Source organism: Typopeltis vanoorti, chromosome 8, assembly GCF_054136105.1.
Source record: "Typopeltis vanoorti isolate ZY-2024b chromosome 8, IOZ_Tvanoo_1.0, whole genome shotgun sequence".
Lineage (NCBI taxonomy): Eukaryota > Metazoa > Arthropoda > Arachnida > Uropygi > Thelyphonidae > Typopeltis > Typopeltis vanoorti.
This window is the reverse complement of record NC_143556.1, coordinates 18461364-18485725: the sequence shown is the minus strand read 5'-3', so window position 1 is coordinate 18485725 and position 24362 is coordinate 18461364. Positions and strand designations below refer to the sequence as shown.

General features: G+C 36.5%; 1 protein-coding gene across 1 annotated transcript in view; it reads right to left on the bottom strand.

The window, feature by feature from the left end:
* The window catches only part of LOC150103769 (uncharacterized), a 230117-nt gene that overhangs the window by 103909 nt on the left and 101846 nt on the right, over positions 1-24362 (bottom strand). The window contains 4 exon segments of the mRNA XM_090397146.1: positions 13779-13961; positions 14132-14287; positions 14400-14633; positions 14803-14925. Coding sequence (XP_090253272.1) covers positions 13779-13961; positions 14132-14287; positions 14400-14633; positions 14803-14925 — 696 coding nt within the window.

The window sequence follows — 24362 nt, the reverse complement described above, 5'->3', positions numbered from 1 at the left end:
GCCTGAATGGCAAAGAAATGGAGCTAGCTGAGGAATTAGATAAGTACCAGATCGACATAATAGGGGTGACCGAAACAAAAAAGACAAAAACTGGCGAGATCTTCCTGAGCAATAAATACAAAATGTTATATTCAGGCAATGACAATCGAGGAAAAGAAGGAGTAGTCATAGTATACAACACAAAATAAGAGGCTAATATTCTTGAATGGCAGTAAGTCTCAAGTAGAGTGATGTGGGCAAATATGAGAATGGGGAAATGGACAATAAGACTTGTTTCTGGCTATGGTCACACAGAAGTTTCTACTAAGGCAGAAGTGGAACAATTTTTTGAGGCTTTAGAAAAACCAACTGAGACAATGAAAAAGGAAAAGTTGGTCCTTGTTGGGAATCTAAATAGCAGAGTAGGAAATGATTGTCAGACATACAAAAATATTTTGGGAAAATTTGGAGAAAAGAGCAAAGCTAATAATAATGGCAAACATCTGTTGGATTTCTGCTCAGGACATGGACTGGTTATTACTAACACCATGTTCCAACATAAAAATGTGAACAAATTCACATGGAGAGAAGAGGCAAGGAATTAGAAAAGTCTCATTGACTATGTTATTGTTGACAGTGATGTTTTCTCCCTGGTGCAGGACACTAGAGTGTACAGAGAATTTGAAATTGTAAGTGATCACTATTTAGTCTTGAGCAGGATAAAATTGAATTTCATACTGAAAAGAATAACATGTAAGAAAGTTTTAATGCGAATAAAAGTTGAGCAGCTCTCAGATGTGAACTGTAGAATAAAATACATAAAGTTTATTGAAGGAAAAATGAAAGAGTTTGAGAACAGGAATCAAACCTTGGAGATTCAGTGGCAAGCCTTGAAGAAAGCCCTGATTGATTCAGCTAGAGAGGCATGTGGTGAAGTTGTCTGCAAGGATAGAAAAATTACAACTCCGTGGTGGACACAGGAAGTTAAAGAGGCAGTGAAGAAAAAGAAGAAGAAGAAAGTTCCTCGCAAATAAGTCAGCTTGTGCTCTTAGAGAATACAGAGACAAATGCAAGAATGCAAAACACTCTGTAAAACTAGCTACACAAAAGTCAAGGGAGGACTTTAGCAAGAATATAGAAAATAAATATCAAGAAGGTGGCAAAATATTCTGCAAGTTGTTGAAGAAGCTTAGGAATGGAGGAAAGAATGTTGTAAAAGGAGTTAGAGATGATAAAGGTGACATGAAAATTGGAGAAAAAGATATCCTTGAAGTATGGAGTAATTACTTTGAAAAACTGCTAAATGAAACAAGCAGTGATGACAGCACAGTGGTAAAAAACACTGAAGAGGCATGCAGTCAGGAATACATATCCATACTTGAAGTAGAAAAAGCCATCAAAGACTTGAAATGTGGAAAGGCAGCAGGACTAGATGATATTCGACTAGAAATGCTGAAGTATGGTGGTATAAGAGTCTTACAGTGGCTGCATTGCATAGTTCAGAAAGCCTGGACAGAGGGACGAATTCCCGATGATTGGAGTAGAGTTCTCAAAGTACCCATATATAAAAAGGGAAATAAAACTGAATGTGAGAATTACAGAGGTATTTCCCTACTGAATGTTTCTGGCAAGATCTTTGCAAGTATACTTGAGAAAAGGTTGAGAAGAATTGTGGAAGAAAAGCTTGGTGAAGAACAAGCTAGATTCAGGCCAAACAGAGGCTGTCAGGATCAGATCTTCACTTTACGACAAATAATCGAGAAAGCATGGGAATATAACAAAGATCTCTATTTAAGTTTTGTCGATTTGAAAAGGCATATGACAAGGTGCCAAGAGAGAAGCTATTCATTACGCTACAGTTATATGGTGTCAATGGGGCATTATATCAAGCAATACTTAGTCTTTATTTGAGTTGTAAGTCGGCAGTTAGAATTGAAGGAAGTACAGGAAGATGGTTTAATGTTAAATCTGGTGTGAGACAAGGATGTACATTATCCCCTCTGTTATTCATTATCTATATGGATCACATTATGAAGGAATGTGGTATTAAACCTGATATCAAAATTGGAGATGTTAATGTCAGCTCTTTGCTTTATGCGGATGATATTATACTTCTAAATAAATCCACTACAAGTCTGCAAGATTCCCTAACTAAATTGAATTACTGTTGTAATAGATATGGTATGAAGGTCAGCATTAAAAAGACAAAGACAATGAAAATAGGTAGAATTATTGAAATTGTCAACTGCGTCTTGAATGGGGAACCTGTGGAACAAGTAAAACATTTCAGCTATTTAGGAACGATTTTTAGTGAAGATGGTAAATTAAATATAGAAATAGACAACAGAATGAGGAAAGCTGGTATGGTGGGAAGTCAATTGAATAAATTCATATGAAATAAGAGAGAAATTAGTCGGAACACTAAATTAGCTGTATACAAGACAGTGTTCAAACCAGTTTTAACTTATGGATGTGAGAGCTGGGTCAGAAGTAAAACACTTGATTAAAGACTAGAGTCTGCAGATATGAGAATCCTGAGAAAGATTATAGGTGTGAACAGATGGCATCAATGGCAATATCATATTAAAAACGAGGATATTAGGAAAGAACTTGGCATTGTCAGCATCCAGGAATGCGTTAGCAGAGCTAATCTCAGGTGGTATGGTTACTTAAACAGAATGGGCGAAGAAAGATTAGCAAAACAAGTGTTCTCTGCCAGGTTGGCAGCAAAACGACCCAGAGGAAGACCAGATATAGGTGGATTGATATGGTACAAAGTGCCTTAGACGATAGAAATATAAGATCTGATAATGTTGGAGTCTTGACAAGTAATAGACTGATTTGGAGGAAAATTGTAGATAGGAAGTTAGTAATGATGTAATTTTTTTTTCATGTAGTACTATCATATCCTGTACACCCCTTGAGGGTACATGGCAGTAATTTGATGATGATGATGTAAATGCAAGTTGAAACACACATTTTATAAAGATCATCAGTGTTACCAGATAGTTTCTCCTTCTTGAAGTATTACAACCGTGAATTTCAAAATCCTGCTACAAAATAGGAAAATCATAAAAAATACTTGTTTTAATTATAGGCTACATTCACTTAAAAAACTGGATGTGGTACAAATGTCTGAAGACTGTGAAACCAAACTGAGGAAGGTGAGTGTTGAAGACATGGAAAAAAACATTAGTGTGCATTATTATTATTATTATTACACGACACTTCCAGAGTCTGCGCAGTCAGCCTAGTGGCTATGCACTTCACAACCATATGCCTGGGGAAGAAGTTCCTAGGTTCGATTCCCATCGATGACATAAGAAGCTTAAGGATCTTCTTCAGCCATAGCCAAGTTAGCCTTGGTCTTGGGTGTAGACGGCAGGGTTCCCCCCCCCCAAGTTTATCTGGGGGTTTTTATCCCGCAAGCCCAGTGGACACAACCAGTGGAAATTGGCCCAGTGAACACACGAATACAGTCATGAATATCGCCCTTAGGGGATGCAACAGAGGAGTGGTGAACCAGTTGCATTAATAACCCCTCATTAGGAGGGGACTCAACGCGTCCTAAACAGATAGGACAGGAGGAACCTAAATTGAAGTGACTGTCTCCAACCCCCCCGAAAGTTTGGGAGAGTCCTGTCTTATATAAACTTAAAAAATAGTTTTAATATTATGCAGCAACAATCGTACAACAAGGCACATACAATTGGTAAACTGATTGTGGTATGTACCTTGTATTTATGTTCTTTGATTTGCTTACACACTGATGATGCATGTTATTTTCAGTATGAAATATTTGTACTTTTATTAAAGTTTAATTACTGTGGTTATCATGTAATTTTGTTGTTTTTATATTTATGCCTCAGGTACAGAAAAATAAGAATAATCTTTCAAGATTATTCTTATTTTTCTATCAATAAATTTATAAATCATTAATTTAATAAATTAATAATTTATTCATTTATTTAAAAAAGTCTTCTTCTTTTTTCATATTAGACTTATTGGCCTGTTATGATTTGTCCTAAGCCCTTCCAAGCTGTACCCATCCTGAGGAATAAGGTGGTTAGCCCTATGCCTCCTGGTGTGTCCTATGTCTGTAGATGTGTGTGTTCACAGGGCCAGTTTGCCTGGTCTGGGTGACATAAAAAACCCTACTTCTATAGGAGACCAGCTAACTCACCTTTTTGTTGAAAGAGATCAGATAAACATTTCTTGCATCACTGATAGGAATCAAACCCAGGTCTTTCCGACCAAAGGGCTTCGGCTATACCGACTGAGCTACGGAGGCTTTATTTAAAAAAAAGTAATTTTATAACTGTACTAAGAGTAATATAAGCTAACCACTTCCATCTCACAACTGGAAGAAGAATAAAGCATTATGTTCTTAAAATGGAAAAACCCGAATTCAATTCTTGTCATAAGGAGAGGATTCTTTCTTTACATTGGCTATTCCAACTGAAGGTGAGTTAGTTGATTTCATACAAAAGTAGCGCAATCTTTCTTCAAGAAACTTGGGCTCGTATAAAATATTTTGCTCTTTATTATTATTTATTATTTTTATTTATTATTATTATTATTATTATTATAAAAACCTCCATGGAGTCAAAGACTCATTGTGCGAGGTCCACTTTTATAACACACAGTTTATCATACTGTGCCTTAAATATATTCACTGTCTCTGCACACATCACACTCTCGGGCAAAGCATTCCAATCACTCACCACTCTCCATGCAAAAAACCTGCTCCTCACTCCCTTGCTCACACCCTCCTTATACAGCTTTCAGGAATGACCTCTTTCTCCTGCTATCCTCACCCATTCTGTGCAAAACTTCCCCGACATTAATCTGGTAATAACCTCTTAACAGCTTATATGTCTCAATCATATCCCCCCTCCTCATTCTATCCATCAATTTCTGCAAATTGCATTTTGCAAATCTGTCTTCATACGCTACATTCCAGAGACCAAAAACCACCTTAGTCAATCGCCTCTGAACTTTTTCCAATGCAATTTCATCTTTTTGAAAACCAGGTGACCAGCTCTGTGCACAGTAATCCATATGTGGCCTGATCAAAGCCTTATACAAAGGAACCATAACATCCTTACTTCTATAAGTCAATGTCCTCCGCATCATTCCCATTATCTGCTGTGTTGTCTTCACTATTTTAGTAACATATCCCCAAAATTTTAGGTCCTTGTCTACAATCACTCCCAGATCTCTGATTTCCTCTACCTCTTCCAAGATATTTGCACCGATTGTGTACTTTTCATCCCATCTCTGCTTCCCAAATTTCAAAACCTTACACTTTGAAACATTGAATTGACATCCCCACTTATTTACTCATTCAGCCAGTGTATTCAAGTCCTCTTGCAAAGCTACAGCATCCACACTACTCCTGATAGCTCTCCCCTAACTTTGCATCATCTGCACATCACCATTCAGACCTCTCCAGATATCATTTACATACAAATTAAACAGCAATGGACCCAAAACAGACCCTTGAGGTACACCACTAGTTTCCTCTTCTGGGATATCGCTCCTCCATAGACAACTCGTTGATTGATACCTATCAGACAGCCAATCTCCAATCCAGCGAACCAATCTACTGTTCAGCTCCATCCGTTCCAATTTAATTACCAGCTTGTCATGTGGCAATTTATCAAACGCCTTTGCAAAATCTAAATATACCACTGTATATGCAACATCCTTATCCAATGCATTTGTCATTTTATTATAAAAAGTAAGCAGGTTGCTAAAGCATGATCTTCCTTTAGTAAATCCATGCTGGTTGCCAAAGAGTATTTTTCTGTTGTCAACCCAATTCTGAATCTTATTCCTAACTAACTTCTCTAATACCTTGACCACAACTCCACACACACACAGACTGGTCTATAATTCAAAGCTTTACTCTTATCACCTCCCTTATGAATTGGAACAATTTTACCCTCTTTGGAACTTGACCCAGTGAGAGACTCATGTTAAAAAGATATACAAAAGCTGTTATTAACTCTCTGGCACATTCCTTCAAGACACGTGGTGAAATAGCATCAAGTCCCACAGCCTTATTTACATCAAGTCTATTCAATTCCTCATATACCTCCTGTTCACTTACTAACAGATCCTCCTCCTCCTCCTTCTTTCCCACTGCTTTCAAGTTCTGCATGATGCCACATTCACAAGAATGAAATACGTTTAGAAATTGCTCACTAAATATCTCAACTATATCCTCCGCAACAGTTATCATTCCTCTGTTTTCACCAATCAATCCCATCCTACCATAATCATTCTTTCTTCTACTGGCGACATATTGAAAAAAACTCCTTAGGATTTTTTTTTGGCCACTTTAGCTAACTGCTGCTCATACTGCATTCTTGCTACCCTTATCAAGCTAGTCACCTTCCTCGCCTGCTCTTTGTACTTCTCATGCAACTGGTTGTTATAAATACTCATTTTGTGTTTCTTCCATAATACCTTCTTCTTCCAGATTGCATACCTTAGTTTAAACTAATTAAATGTGGCGGCTCGTGGCTTGAAATCGTGGGGGTGCTGCAACTTTCGAAATATACATATACGCTGTAAGTACAGTGTATACGTTTGAATAAAATATCAAAATTATGGTAAAAAAAATTTTAAAAAATTAAACATGAAAAAATATTGTTTATTATTATTATTATTATTCGTGACACCTCCAAGGAGTCCAAGGACTCATCGGATGTATAATAGGAAGACACCTACTATTATACAATTGTTTCAACCTAGTACTACACCGAAACTCTACTACCAATCATCTCCATCAATGCCATCTACCGCCCATCTCCACCACTACCACAGCTAGCATTTTTTTGTCTGTGAATTGCGTGTGTTCTGAAGGGCCGATTTGTCTGTATGCGGTATGAAAAACTCGAGTTTCCGGGAGAAAAAACCCTGCTACCTCCGTATGAGATCAGCTAACTCACCTTAGATTGAAAAAAGTCCACATATTATCGAAAAAATTATACAGTTTGGTATAATTCAAAATTACTTAAAAATAAAATATATTCTTCTTGTTCTGTTTCACGAAAAAATATTGTTATTATCGATAAAATTATACAGTTTAGTATAATTCAAAATTACTTAAAAATACAATCCATTATCATAACCCCAATAATGTTCTAAAATAAAAACTACAACAAATGTTATGTCTTTAATCGTAATGTCCAAATATTTAAAGAGACAGAGTAAACATGATAAGCACTACGAACAGTCTACTACTGGCGCAAACTGCATATAAACAACAGTGGAACTGCGCGACGGACAGTGCCGCATTTCACTATGACGTGATTACATGCTTGCGCGCGTAGCAAATACTAGGAATATGACAATGCGGCAAACACAGTGCTACTAGCGTCCTTCGCCCTCCTAAGTGCTACAAGATGGTTTATTATTATTTTTTTAAAAAAAAATAAGAGAATTGTATAGGATTGTTGATGCTAAAATTAAATATTACAAGCAAATATAAATAAATTAATAAATATATTTATATATCGAGAAAAATTGGGAGTGCTGCAGTTCCGCAGTGCCTATGCCCCTGAATAAAAACGTTCTCAGATATACTAGTACTGTAATCGTTTTCTTTTTATTTACTGATAAGAGGTGAACTGTCTGAAGATAAGGTGGGCAAAAAATTTCCAGTTCAAACACACAGCGGTGTGCGTGCGTGCGTGCGCGCGCAGTGTTACAATATTTTAGTCTGATTTTCACGTAATGAAGTTATAAGTTATATGAACTTATATGAACATTAAAAGTAAATGACTGATAAATATACAGTATTCAAATATTTCGTTTTATAAAGTTATGCACAAAAAAATGTAGCTGCATAATGGTATATAGAAAAGTCAGAATGAATTACATCATAACTAAAAAAAAGAAGGTCAAATGATGCTACCGTCTATATTTTAAAACTGCTTGAATCGTAAATGCTTAAAAATAGAATTCAAGTGGGATGACGCTTGAATTCTAGATAACGTTCGATAAAGTAAGACCTATCTGAGTGGGGAAAATTGGCGATAATCTTAATATATTTGATCACCGATGTGATACTGCATGAGAACAGCGCGAACTGTGACCGTAAAAACGAGTTACAGGCCGATGGCTTCGTTCGACACGGATAGCATTTTCCCATCGGTTGCATCGTTTCCCACAATTGCAAACACCATACTGAGGTCAAGTTAGTCATGCCTTCAACTTGTATATGTAAGCTTTTGAAGGCAAACGACCGAATTTTATGGATCTAAAAAAGGGGCGTAAACGAAACAATGAAAAGCAATAGAAGATCGATATATTAGTGCTATCTATGAAGGAAATAAGGTTCCCCTATCGGTCGATTACTGTACGCTCTTTCCAAGGGTTTGATATTTCATTCATGAAACACTCATATAGAAGTAAGGATTTCTGAAACCATATATACAGTGAACAACGAAGATTTCGCGTTATTAATTCTGTTGATATCAAAATCTACTTAAACTCTTCATATTATTAGCATGCACAACTAGTGCTTTGATGAATCGACAGCAGCAGGCAATTAGATATCATAACGCCATCTATAAAAAAAAACTTTTATAAGTTCTTATTATAGGAAGGTGCGCTAGCAAGATTGTTGCGGGGGCTGGTAAATCGTATACACTAGTTAGAATTTTCTAACATGCTAATACATTCTGGTCAAAATAAATCAACAGACTACGTTTTCGCAGGCAGTAATAGGTAAGAACTTCTTACAGTTAAGAAATGATATATATTTAGGAAAATACGCGTTTTTTTTTTCTTTGTTATTGTTCTTTGTTTAACCCCACCCCCTTCTTTCAACTGATGATCATGTAGTACGTTCAAGTACAATCGCGTGTATTCACTTTGAGGTTTGACAATATCCTAACCCTGGTTTATGGTTAGAAAACATTCTTCTGAAGAATGTTAATAAATAATGAATCAGCTCAAATTCAGGCCTATTATTTCTTCTTAAAGCTTGTTAAAGTTTATCTTTATTATTACGTGACATCTTCATCTGATTGGAAACATTTGCATTTGGATACGATTCATTGCTCCTGTCCAAAGGCGTGGTGCTTTAATTGAACGAACGAAGCGGTGTAACCAAATAATACGAGACAACTCGATGGTTAATATTTTTTTGTTGTCGTTCTGTGTGTGTGTGTGCGCGCGTGCGTGCGCGCAATACGCACAAGCAAGCAAGTAAAACGAACGTCTTTCATGGGTTTGCCGGCGTCTTCTAGGACTAAAACGGAATCAAATATCTAATTTCAAAATGGCAGATAAATAGGGAATTAGCTTGCTAATGACAGATCAAGTTCTCAAAGCCGTTGCTGTTTTTTTTTTTTTTTTTTAATTGATCAAGTGTGAAATGAGCACACATCTCGCTTCTGATTATTGGAGTTGGAGCATGAACTCGGTACAGCCAGGATCTTTCATGTCTCAGCTTCTTTAAACTTTGTACAATTTATGTAGTCTTAATCCCTGGTTCCGTTTCTATGGGATCAGATTACCTCAATAGACTGAAAACTCTTTTGCGATAATATAGGTCCACTCTGAAGGGCATAGCGATATTGTTCCAGTCCATTTCATGGCGTCAATTGAAGTATGTAATGTTAACCACGATCTGAACCTTAATAAAGCGTTGCCATATTCAGGATCTTAACTATACCAGGTATACAGATTCCAACTCCAACAATTAGAAAGACGCGGGCTCATTAAATATAACGCTGTTGGTTAAACATGCAATGTCTTCAACTTCTTGGATTACCATGAGCAGAGCTCATTTCTTCGGCTTCTTTGTAATTTTAGAGTTACATATATGATTCATTATTAGTCCCGAAGATTAGCGAAACGCATCGATTAAAGCCATAAAAATTAATGGAGATGGCGGATCGTGTGGAGTGTCCTCCTGCAATGAGTCCTTACATTCCTTGGAAGTGTCACGTATAGTAATTATTATTATTACCGACTTGGCTAGCTAAGTGTTAGAGTATCTGCTCTCCAAACAATCAGCTGCATTTTCAACTTTCATTGGTAGGATGATTGTGAATGTGTTTAAAACATTCGTCGTTCGTCCTGTACGAGACCAAATCCCCGCTTATTGGCACCATGAAGTGGCCTGAAAAAGTTTCATGCTTGGCCTCTAGTACCTTATATGGATAACCTTATATCGAATGACACATACTATTAAGCAACATTCGCCTTTGATGTGCGGATATTCACTGAAAACAGCGCGCCTCATCACTTTATAGAAATCCTATTGACTTATTGGAATATCATCATTAAGAAATGGGGGAGGCTTGGAAGTACTTTTTTTTTTTTTTGGTAGTTTCTAGGAAAAGTAGAATCGGGCCGTCTTTCCAAGCCAACAATACAGGGAGCTGTCCTTACCAGAATAAGCTAGCTCCAATATCCTACAGCAGTCAACAGTATTTGCTATACGATATTGGAAGATATTCTGGTAATATTTCGATTTCGGATTTTTCGACGTTATTTATTTATTTTTCACTGACTGAAAAATCATTAAACTGGAAAAATAAATATATACACTTACATTTATTACGTCAAACCCCACCTACGAGACTTCGGAATGTGTATGTTTAAAACCGAAACTCATTAAATTAAGCTAAAGATACAAATGATGAAGAATGTATTCATTTATAATTACTGATCATTTTCTGCTACGTGATACTTTAATTAAGATAATAATTAAGACATTGTGGAAACTATGTTTTTCTCATTATGTCTGTAATACACAACATGCGCAAACAAAAAAATAAATTAACGACAATTATAGAAAAATAATAATTAAATAATATAAAATTCTTTCTATAAACTAAAATTTCTTCATTTTATTTAAATCTTCTTTATTTTATTTTTCATTTTTATTGTGAGCCGAAACACCTCGAGCTTTGAACTTGACTTCTTTTGTGATGAACTGTTTCTGCATTATTTAAGCGAACGCACCAGTGAGTAGCACTAAATCAATGTCCAACAGTGAATTATGTCCTGCCAGGAAGCACTAAAAAGTAAGTTATTAGCACAAGTGAGTTATTAGCACAAAAATCACATGCGAAATGCTAGTTGCTTTCTACGCATATATGCCTGTTTGAATCACAAAGGAACCGTCAAGAACTATGCTGGACGGAAATCCTCTTGTAAAAGAGCTCTTTGAATTCCAGTAAGCGGACCATTAAAAAATGTCATCGAAACTAAACCTACTCCATCAAATGAGAGGCGAATCCTAGCCCAACTTGTTTTTATGGCGCAGCAACTTGACGCATGCTAATAAAACAAATTACAGGCAGAGCACCCTAACGGCATACAAACCAATGACCAGTAAGAACAAACCGAAGTCAAGCCCTGGGTCAACGGCGATAAAGAGATAGACGGCATTACGACAATGCGATTGCATCCCACATCTCCGGGTTCACTAAACTTGTTCGCCATGGTTTATTATATCGCCCGAGACGGCGAGCTCGTAGCGGATAAATTATTTCGTACGCTCTTACCGTTATCATCGTCCATTTCGTTGTACCTTTTACCATCCTTAAACCTGTTCGACGAGTAGCCGAATGGATACAACACACTGTAAGAGGGAAATATAAGGCAACACATTATGTCCAATGAGTTTCGTTTGGAGATAAATAAAGTGAAAGCTGATAAAAAATGAAAGAATTCTGATGCTGCAGATGAGACACAAGGGATGAGAAGCAAGGAGTGCACGAATGATCGCAGAAATAAGAATACCAAGTGGCTAAATAGCCATAGATCTCTTTACGTATCACACACGAAGAAAGGAAAATAACAATAAAAAAATATTCACTCTATAATTAACTGATAGTTTATATGTTAATTATTAAAAATGAGTAGTAGTAATAATAATGACTCACATTAATCGATTAAATCTTAAGCCAAGATGCATTTTATTTACATTTCTCATGTCCATTGTAAATATATATCCTCATAAGGAAGCCATGAGGATTTGGGGAACTCATAACCAGACGCACAGTAAGGATAATGATTTCCTCCTATTTTACAACCTTCAGACGAAGTCGAAAATTAGCATCCCACACTAGTGACAACAGTGTTTTCTGATATTACTTTTTTTAATATCAACCCCCATATACGACAGGTTGTAAAACCCATAACTCATCTGTGTCTATTTTGCCCCCCCCCCTCTCACTCACGTAAAAACCTCCACAAGTTTGAATTCTGCTTTGTGAAATATATTCTTTCACTGTCGAGTTCGAATTCTTTCCTACACCCATTAAAAAATAAACTGGTAACGTAATACATTCAAATCGATGCTTTCAATAGCAGCTGTGATTCGCTTCAGATCATCGATGTCTGTCACCCTATTTATTTCTTTCGGGATTCTTTCCGAATCCCGAAAGAAATAAATCGCAGGGTGTGATGTCGGGAGATCTAGGTAGCCAATGCATGACACCTCTAAGGTCAGTCTGCCCCCGTTTGGGAATGCCTTATTCAGAGACTCAAGGACGATCAAAGCCCAAAATGGCAGTGCGCCATCTTTTTTTCAATTTTTATTATTATAATTTTTTTTAATATTTTTAGTGATTTTTTACATAATTCTTTTATTATATATATATACTTACAGTCTACCTTCTAATATACTAATCAATATACTAATAGTATAATCAAGCATGTACAATCCTGGTTGTCCATGTCTAAAACTTTCGCCTAAAGTTTAAAAATGCTAAAACATGAAGTGCATAAAAAATCTTTCTTCACACTAAAACAACCTTGATACAACATCCATACAGCGATGAATTTTGCAGCTATACAATAAGCCAGAGGAAACAAAAATAAACTGAGTGTCAGAAATACCAAGTCCCTTTGAATTAACGCTGTCAGAGCCATCACGAATTGTGTTTGTCAACTGCATGCTGGTGTCTGATTTTTTGTTTTGCAGTAAGGTAGGGGAAATCTCCATGAGAGTATCTAATTCACCTTCAGTCGAAAGCCAGGAAAATATTTCTCGTGTCGTTGAAGGAATTCTAACCATCATCGCCAAGCGACATTACAGACAGATTAGTAAACTCACATCTGTCACAGTATACACGTATCGCAACAAGGAAGCAACTCTTACTATCTTATGCATTACTCTTACTATCTTACTATCAGGCCTAAGAGATTTGCATCTTCTAAAGGAGCGAGGTGGTTAGCACATTATGTCTAGATTTCTTCCATTGTTTCCAGATCTTGCATATCCTTCCATATGGATGGGATATGTAACAACGACTTAGGGTAAACATACCACCGTATTTCCTAAGAATTGTTGCGTGTTCTCTGAATTTCTAAAGGAATGTGACGTGATTCTCTCAACAAATATAAGTAGTTGTTCAGAACAAGATAGGCGAGCCATCTCGTAGGTTGCAGCAATCTGTTTGCCACTACTTTCAAAACATTTTGCATTTGATTCCCATTTACGCCACAATATAAAGTAGAGGACAGCGATGAAATTTCAGTTCCAAGGAATTTGAAAAGGATAAAACAATACAACGCAAAAAATGATATTTTATTAGACAGAATGCACTAGCCTTCATTCCAAATAACAACAGAAATTTGCCTGTTTTTTTCCTGCTTTGTCTACTATCAAAGAAAGAAGACAAAGCAGAAAAGCCTCTTCCCCACTTCGTTTTTTTCCCCCGACCGACAAAGAATAGCATGCGCAGTAAAGCTGTAAGATTTCTTATTCATTCAAATAGTTATTTTTCAAATATGGCAAACTAGAAACAGATCTTACTCACCAGGCATGCAAACACAACGAAAGCCGCCACGCTCATCTAAACATGTACCTTCGTTCTGACACGGGTTCGAATCGCACTCGTTGATGTTGATTTCGCATCGAGGACCTGTAAAGCCTTTTGTACAATTACAACGGAAAGAACCCGGAGTATTCACACAGACGCCGCCGTGTTCGCACGGAGAACCTGCATAATTACATGAAACAAATCAAATTATTTATTAAATAATTCGGATCAAATGTCATTTAGTCATTATCGTGTTTCCAAACAAGAAAATATGTGCAAAGCTGCCCATATTATATTTTTTTATTTATATATTTTTTTTGTTGCCTGAATATGAAAAACTAAACACTGACCTTCATCGCATTCGTCGATGTCCTCCATGCAGTCAACTCCTTTGAATCCATTGGGACATGAGCAAATGTAAGTCCCGTCGATAGGATTCGTATCACAGATGGCACCAGCATGACAGGGATTGCTGGTACAGGCATCGTCCAGGTGACAAAGCAGCCCTGAAATGAAATTATTTAAAAATTAATCGGTGTCAAACTTGGAAAAAAAATTACTAAATATATATATAATAAGCGTTTAATATTGACAAAGAACATTCCACCTATGTATTACCTGTTTTTCCTGTAGCACACTGACAGTAAAAGGATCCAACACGGTCATGACAAGTTGCCCCATTGAAACAAGCTGCGACAGCACAATCATCGATATTTTCACTGCAGTCTGGACCTGTCCATCCATTGACACAAATGCACGAGTAGCCTCCAACAGTATTAATACATGTCGCTCCGTTCCTACACACACTTGGTCTTAAGGCACATTCATCCACATCATTATTACAATAGGGTCCTGAAAGTGACAGAAGAATCATCATCACGTTATGGTCAATATATTGGAACTTATCAATTACATGAACATTTGCCCGTGATGAAAATGTTCGTTTCTATCTTATAAACCAATCATTGATTATGTCACTCATTAGCGTAGTATCCCTAACTACGCAATGAAGCTTACTTACCCGTATAGGTCGGAGGGCAATGACAAGTGTAGCTGTTGACTCCATCGATACAAGTTGCTCCGTTCTGGCAGAGATTTCCAGGGCAGTCATCAATGTTTATCTCACAGTTGGTACCTGTAAAGCCTTTAAGGAAAAAAATAATAAAAATAAATGAAAATCACTTCGTGTGTTGAGTAACTAAATCGTAATGTGCAACAGAAAATAAAAGAGAGAATGAGAAAGCAAGGGAACAATTATTCAGTAAACCCTAATTCCAGATCTATCACTGGAATTCATCAAAGCGTCAGGAGAAAAATAAAAACAGATTGGAAGAAGCTACTGCACACTGAGAAAGGGTATAGAGATGACAATGAAAGATCAAAATATTATTAATCTATCTCTCTCCTCAATTAAAAGGAAAGAGAGAGAGAGAGATGGAAGATTAAGAACGAAATGAAACAATGTGGCAAGTATGTTGCGTTTTCAGAATTAGTAATTGAATACTATTTGAAATTATTATAAATCAGAAATTTTATAATTTTTGAATTCCGTAGCATATCTACAGTTCTGTTTCTAAATTCATTTGGCAACAGAATAAAGTTTCACCAAGCAAATTTACTCTCTCTCTCTCTCTCTCTCTCTCTATCTCCAAAAGAGCCTTTGGCAAGCTAATGTTCAAAGAATGCACACCAGAGGTCGCCCTCCACTAAGTCAATCTAAACGAGTCGATAAAGGGCGACGTATTGAGGTCTATTGGAGTCTGGTAACGCTCTCACGCAGTCCTGAGAACTACGAGACGAGCGGTCCTTCGACCGTAACAAATGGCAGGTAAGACGCGACTTATTGTGTCAGGTTATGAGTTGCCCTCGAGGGGGTCGATGCCGCCGAAGGTAAAGAGGGAAAAAAAAAAAAAAAGTAACAATAAATTATTGTCCCAAGTACAGGAAGCTGCACACTAACCGAGTTTGTCTTCTATTGTGAGGCCGTACTAAGACCATGGCAAGTCGATGACAGAGACATACACGACAACTAATGGTCCCTGTGCTTATTAGCGTTTCCCGTCTCCTCTGTTTAAACTGGCTGACTGCTATAATTGGCGGTGGAAACCACAAATGATGGAGGCAGGGAATCTTCGTCCATCCTCCGCAACCCCACTTTCCCTGCAGATCCTTTTGAACTCTGATTTCAATGAGTCCGCGGAGAAAGTGTTCCATTCAATTCTCGCCACCTTGGGCAATACTGTCCGGAGACTGCTCGTTCATCAACGACAACATTTTAGAATGACGTGAAAGTTTGGCTAATTTTCTGCATCACCCAAGGCCATCACATTCTTTCCATTATGGGACCAAATTCCAGAAATGATTTATAATCTTGCATTACACATATCTATTATCTCATTCTAAGATTTTTTTTAAAAAAATTCGCTTTAAAAAGTGAGCAATTATTCTTCACCTTGACTTGACTTGACGAGAGTCACCAAATTTTAGAAAGCAGTAAATTGAATTATATGATTGAATGAAGCCATAAAGAATGAATATTTTTTGTGTATCGATTCCACACGCTAAAGATTAGTATAGAACCTCTAGGACGTTAGTGGCGTGCGCAAGTTGAGAAGAAAAAAAGTAAGTTAACGATGTTCTTAGTAGAATCGTTAAATCACAAATTACTTTTTTTTTTTTTACAAATTCCAGTGATATAACACAATCACAAAATGATTCACTATAACAATAGAAAAAATAAGCCATGGACTGATGTTTTTCAGCATCCACCTCTTCCGTATATCTTCAGCGGACTCTTAGAGCGTGCAATGAATCCTTTTCATAGTACTCGCTTCTTATCCTATTTTCCTTCATCTGCAAATGTGAAGTTTTGTGATGTGGCATTATGCAGTATTACACAAAATGCGCAAATAACTGGGGGTTACTATGTTCATCCCCATACTTCCTAGATGTTTTTATAATTTTAATTTGTTGTTTTCAGCTAAACTATAAAGTGCGTGATCAAATCGGTTTGTTTGTCTTTAAGGGATGGAGGTGGAGATGAAAAGGCTTGCCATCTTCATTTAACACCGAGTCACTTTTACCCGGTGTTCCTGTTAAAGATGGGGTTCGAATTTGGTCTCGTTTTCACAAGTTCGGTATACTTTTACCAAAGTTTTGTGATATTCATTCAGTGTAAGTTTCTTTTGATGACCGCCGTCATACATTATCACAATTACTGCACGGAGTCAGGGCCGGCTCTACCGACGGTGCAACAAGTGCATTTGCACGGGGCGTCAAGTTTTAGGGGGCGCCAAAATTTCCCCAAACTATACGAAAATAAATCATAAAAATGTCATTTAATCCTTGTCTGTTGAAGCCAGACTTCGGGATGTCGTTAGTTAAATTTTTACATAATAAAACTTCATTGTACTGTATATTTTTAAAAATCATAATCATTTAAAATAATGCAGTATTCTGTTGCGTTTAATATCGCACTGGCAGTGTTAATATCATTCGACGTGACTATAGCAAAACGCCTTCTATCTTGCATGTATTTCCTATTCCATTGTTGGCAGTGAGTTGACCTTGACCTGAGGTTAAATCTCATTTAATGAGGCCAAACGATCGTTATGAGATAATTGGTCAAGAGTAAACCAATTAACGAAATGGAATCAAAATACATAAATACAGTTGTGTAGTGATTGTTAATAATACTTTTTTTTGATACAGTTATTAGGATTTGACTTTTAAAATAATTTTAACATTTCCAATATGGCTGATAAAAGGAAAAAAAAACTATCAGGGGCAGAATATCGCTAACGAAAATCTGAAAAAGAACGCGATATTCAAAGACTGCAAAAATATCTGAAAACTGAAACAGCTAATTTAGTACAAGAGAAAATAAGCGAAAGGACCGAAACCAAAACTTCTGAGCTCATGGAAAGTACTTCTAATTGCGATCCCAGTAATGTCGATATTAGTAACAATGAGGGTTGCAAAATAGGGGAGAAGGGGCCACAAAATATACTAATGCACAGGGCGACAAAATTCCTAGAGCCGGCGCTGCACGGAGTGAGCAGATTTACGAAACGAAATCGATCGCTATTCTTCTTCTTCTTCTTCTCTCCCATCCTTGGATGGGATGAGTTTCCTGATTTGGGATTTATAGACATTTAATGCGGCCAACCTACCCTTCCTCCGCTACTCACGCTGACGGCAGCGTACAGTATGTGTGTGTTCAAGAAGGCGGTTTTCTTATTTGGGACCTGCTGGTCTGTTATAGATGCAGTGAATTGATAGATAGAAACTGATCCCTGTGAAAAAGGTGTATGAGACGATATCATTCCCATGAGCACACAGTTAGATGCTCGGTCAGCCACTTAAGAGCGAAACCGAGGTCAGAGACAATCCTTTAGTACGACGTCAGAGTAGATGAGCTCAGCCATGCAGCATCTCACTCCGCGATAGCAAAAGTGTATTAAGAATAATGGAGATTTGGTTGAAAAATAACAGAAAGAAAGCCACTGTTAAATAAATTATATTTTCTCAGTAATAAAAAAAAAAAATCTTTCGTACTGCCCTGGTAATTAATAATAGCAGCTGGTTTTAATCTATTTTTAAATATCAATATAAATTCGACATGCAGACTAGAAAATGAACTTTATTGAAGGCCATTTTGGATTTTTTCGAACATGTGAGAAGAGTAACCAATGAGAAACGAACAAAATCTTTTCAGGTGCGTTTCGTATAATGAGTGGCACTTATTACCTGTTTTCTCCGTTAGTCTGTATTTCACTACAGACTAACAGACAAAACGGATATTATGTGAAGCATATAATAACCCCATTCTACGGGAAGGATTTTACTTAAATTTCCTATTTAGTATATTTACTAAAATTTATCAAATTAAGTAAATTTTGGCTTTAATCGGATCATTTTTATTCACGAAGTATAACAAAAGTATATGTCGCAAATGACAATTGAATCTGAAACGAAAAGTAGCTGTACGTTCAGTTACTGTGCTAATGAATGACGTCGCTATACAAAATGCACCTTATTTTGAATGTCTCGGATCCTTTCCACACTTGTTTATGATTCTCTTGAATCATTTTTATGCTTGGTCCTCTTAATCATGTTACTGTTTCTTATTCTGTAATAAACATTATGCAATCCCTGACAGCGTCAATGATGTAAATGATTAAACGTTGAGGAACGAACTACCAACATCAAGTGGCTGAATATCGTCCTCTGCAGAAAACGCCATCTCCCCCCCTTTTTTTAATGCATGAATATCCTGCTACACATTCTTCTTCTTCTCTGCTCGTACCTACTGAGACTAACAAGATGAGAAATATTGTGCTGAGATGAATACAAGATAATGCATGTTGTGACTTTTATTACTAAGAACGAAACGAAAGTTCTTTGGCACACTTTAGTCGCATGGATCGTGGATTACAACCAAAATTGATTCCCCATATCTAATTGCGGGCTCACAATGGTTCTTTATACGGAGATTCATCCCATGTTTCGGAAAATGAAAATCCGTCACGAAGAACGAGAGGAATCGTACGTACAATTAGAAATCCTTATTTCTATGGCCAAAGAAGCCGGGGTCAGAAGGCATGACTAAATGAAACGATTCGCGATCCGACTTTCCGCCAGCGCATTAAGCAGGTTGCGCAGGTAGAAAGGTATCGGTGGGAAGGGGCAGAATGTCATGAACTTGGTGTTCTCGCCAGAGACAATGCAAGTTGCTGGAGTGTCGGTTACCCTCTATTGTTACGAGATAATTCGCCTATTTCCTGGATATAATATGACCTAGATCTGATGACGAATGGTATCGTAATCACACGCATGAAATCTGAAATTGAAGCGTCCCAGCATGGTAGACACGAGACCAAAGGGAGAAAGTGAAAGAGAAATTCAGTAAACACACGAAAAACACAAATGGCAAATTCTAATTAGTATTCACTTGGTAGAATTCTTAACAGATTCGAATTTTTAAAACAAGTAAATATTTTTTAAATTTAATTTTTAAAAATCGAAAAACATTTAAATTGGAAAAATAGATTTTTTTAAAAAAAATATTTTAATTAAATATTTTAAATTTTAATTAAATTTAAAATATTAAAAAAAATATTTTAATTAAATTTTAATTAAAAAATATTTTAAAATTAAAATATTTTTTAAAATTAAAAAATATTTTAATTTTAAAAATATTTTAAAATATTTTTTTTAAAAAAATATTTTTTTTAAAATTGCTTAATGCTGTTCAGAACAATTTGTTCTGAACAGCATTAAAATTTAAATTAGTATGCTTCGATTCCTACAATCCAGTCCAGAACAACAAAGAATCAATAGGTCGAGTTCCAATTCCATATATTTCCGGGATTTCAGAACCAATTTCAAGAATTCTGAAGAAATATGATTTAATAGCCACTTATATCCCTATTGACAAAATATCCACCTATTTCCTCCTCTTCTAAAGATAAACGCTCAACTATGTCTCTGCCTGGTGTATATCAAGTTCCTTGTAACTGCAATCTGTCGTACTTTGGACAAACCGGACGCTCTATAGAAAAAAGAATACAAGAACATCAATCACACATTTTTCATAACAAATCCGATAAGTCTGGATTGGCACAGCACGGGATAGAGACAAGTCACAACATTCTCTGGTCTAAGATTGGCCTTCTACACAGATGGCGCTATAAATTCGAACGCCTATTCAAAGAGAGTTGAGGCCTTACTTCAACGCCCTAACTTGAATCCAAATGACTGTATATCCTTGTCAAAAATATGGGAAAGTTTAATCCGGATAACACACTAAATTTTTTTAAATTGAGACCTTTATTTCTTACAGTAGTCTAATGTTATCTTTAATTGAATTTATAAATTAAGATTGTTTTATGAAATTGTGAATTAATACCTATAATTTATTCATCACTCTTTAATGCTTAGCAATGTAACATCACGAGGCTCGTTCTACTTTTGAATGATCAAAGTTTGTATTCCACTTTGTAAAAACTGTTCCTATCAAGCCACTGAGGGCAGTCTGTTAGTTTCAGACTGAAATATTTGGCAAACATTAAAATAATCTTGTGTTACCGTGTTTACAATTCTTAAATTAGTATGGTTAAAGCTTTCGATATTAGTATTGATTTGTTTTTACATTAAACCTCATTAATGTATTAGAATTAATGAAGAATTCTAAGAGAAGTTGCATCAATTTATAAATGTTTAAAGATGAATATAAAGGTTGACATCTTTCAGTTCAAGATCCCTTTAACGCTATAAAGCGCGATTCATTAAAACTTGTGTAAAAATTATTTATTTTATTTATTTGTAAAAAAATTATTTATTATTTATTATTTTTATTTATTTTTACATAGTCTGGAAAACCCTACTCCTAGAGACCAAACATGGACTAATCATTTTCAACCCACTTCAGGCTTTCAATAAGCAGGTGGCGGTCTCACACCAAACGACAAAATTCATTTCTCATCTAAAGACAATCGTATATATCCATGCTCGTAGGATTTGAATCCGAGGCCTGTTGGACGGAGTGGAGTACGTTAACCTCTCAGCCAACCAGATAGGCGTTTGACTGATAAAATATTTCTTTTTAAGGTAATGTTATAACTCGAAGTGCGACAAAAAAAAAAAAAAAAGAGGAAAAAAAAAATTGTTACTTGAGCCAGACTATAAAACTTTCATAAATATTAGGAATGGACCAATCGTCTTATCCTAAAATTGGCATCGTATCATAGTTTCAACTTTATTCAATGAAGCATTATGAAACATTTAAAAATCATTTTCTTCTAACCTAAGTCTGATTGTGGTCTGATTTAAAATACGAAAATCATAAGAAAAAATTTAAAGCCATTAATTTTTTTTTTTTAATTGCATCTATACTTTTAATGACAGTGAGTATTCTTCTTCCTTTTTTTTTTTTTATACGATTGTGAGTTCAGTTCTCTTTCATCATCATTCACGTACAAATCTCAAACCAACTGCTCTTGAGATGTCGTAGGAGCAGATGATCAAAGTTCGTGTTAAATGTTTCAAATTAACAAAGGCAATTTTTTTTTTTACCTTTGTTAATTTTTTTTAACCATTAGAAATTTCGGGGTTGCAGGACAACCTCGAAATGGATGAACTTTGAGAGCTAGCAATAAAGCGCATGCACATAGATCTAATAAATCCATTAGCAGTAATGAAAGCCATAAGTTTTATAAAAATTATAACTAAAATGAATAAATAAAATAAAGCGAGATATTAAATGTAATTACTTGAATTTTGTTTAACAGAATAATTAGAATATTAAAATATTATACAAATAGAAATCACAATTATTATTATTATTATTATTATTATTATTATTAATTTTATTTTATTTTTGATAATATTAATGGACTGGCCAAAAGTTTAAAACTGTTCAGACTTTCTATCCATTACCTAAAAATGATTCATTACGAAGCTAACAAGTTTCATGGATTTTATCATTTTTTCGTTTTATTTTTCAGCTTGTACGATACTCCGTTGACATGGCAACAGCATTGATGAGATTTTTTTTTTTTTTTGCCACTCCCACCCACGAAATGTAAACCTATAAAATCGTGGATGGGCCAAGTTTTTCGTTCTTTTTTATCTACTCTATAATATAAAATGATAAGGCTGCAACGTTTTTTGTCAAGTTATTTGAAATGTTTTGAAACTCAGGGCTACCCTGAGTGCCGAGTCTTCAAAATTCGAGTCATCAGAATTCAAAGAGAACCGGCCTACCATTCCGGAACTCAGGGGGGGTTGGGCGCCGTAGGCGGCAGGGGGGGGAGGAATTCCCCTTTCGAGTTTTCAAAATTCGAGTTATCAAAATTCAAGGCGCTGTAGGCACAAGGGGGGGAGGGGCGGAACCCCCTTTCCAGTCTTCAAAATTCAAGGAGAACCGGCCTACCAGTCAGGAACTCGGGGGGGGGGGGGGCACCGTAGGCGTCAGTCTTCAAGCCACTTCAGACCAACAAGCGGGGTGGTGGTGGTGGTGGTATCACACCGGACGACAAAATTCATCTCCCACCTAACTACTGCAAGCCCGCAGTGGGATTCGAACCCACGGTTACACACTGGACACGCTATGCACTCGGCCGTCCACAGGTTTATTTGTCAACAATACTTACCTCTGCTATTTACGACCCAATGGCCACAATCAGAATTTGTCACGAAATTTAGTTATCACAGAAACTGTGAATGAATTGAGTAAGTCAGAACTTCAGTTTCCTTGAAGAAAATAAAACCAATATCACAAGTATGCGATATTCGCTAAAAATTCACACTGTGGTCTGTTTTTTTTTTTTTTCGATCCCGCACATTCTAACCAACCTTCTGAAAGGCGTGAGAATACAATTCTTAACAGATTGCCAGAGCCTCAGAGAAGCTAGGCATACATCATCATTATGTAACGTTTCACCATCCATCACCTGGGAAATAATTTTCATCCCACGGCCTCCACCTTCATGGTGCCAGACAAGAATCCCCCCTTTCTGCACCACCCCTTTTTTTTTAGGTGTGTCCAAGGTCCGGCAAGTTCTAACTGTTGACGTTCCTTTTCCAGGCACAATAATAACTATACGCACCTTATAGCCTGGACGTAAAATGAGGTCTTTGACGAGATACCATCTCCCACCTTCGCCAATATCATAAAACAGGCACTTGTAATATGCACTGCTCCACCCCCACCAACGGTTCTATGACCTCAGAAACAAAGGCTCACTGTGAACGCGTATCTATAGCTTAAGGATACCTAGAGATCGTTGAAAATCTTTCTCGCGGGAGTAAATTTCTGTAACAAGAAACCATTGCGATTTAGCACCCATAGCAAGTTCGCATTTCTTAAAAACACTCGTTCACAGAAGAGCATAGCTACACCATTTCATGATTATCCAGATTCTTTTTGTCCACCTTTTATAATGGCAATCGTCATTCTGTTTTGAAAAGAAAAAAAAAAAATTAAAAATCACAACTACGTGACATCTCTGTTTCCATGGTTTTTGACTACAAATACTTGGAAATGAAACGACTGAATAAAAGCAAAACAAAATGAGCTCAGAATCAGTTACTGTTTTACAATAATTATATACAGATTATAATCTGTACAATAAGAGCTTTGTACTCGTAAAGGTTCAAGATATAAATTCCTATTAAAAGGTTATGAAAATAGCTTCAGCTACATGGCCTATGGGGGCGCTCTTAAGATTTCTCATAACACACACACACACACACTTTCCCATTTTGAGTCGCCACATGCTGTACTCATCAGCATTCTAAAGGATATCCTGCCTGTACAGATTAGCTGCGTGATGGAGATTTCGGAGTATTACCTAGCCCTGTATTTAGAGTCCCAGAATGGGTGTTGGCTTAAAACACGCGCATAATCACGGGCGGATTTCGTTATACGTATCGCCGTAAACAAAACGGATAGTTACGGTAATGATTCATCCCGGATACCCTTGAAGTCAACAGTCAAAAACATAACACAATACCAGGCGGAGGGTTGCGTTCTACTTTACAACCTCGCAGCATTACGAACTGGCCTTCTCTGCCACC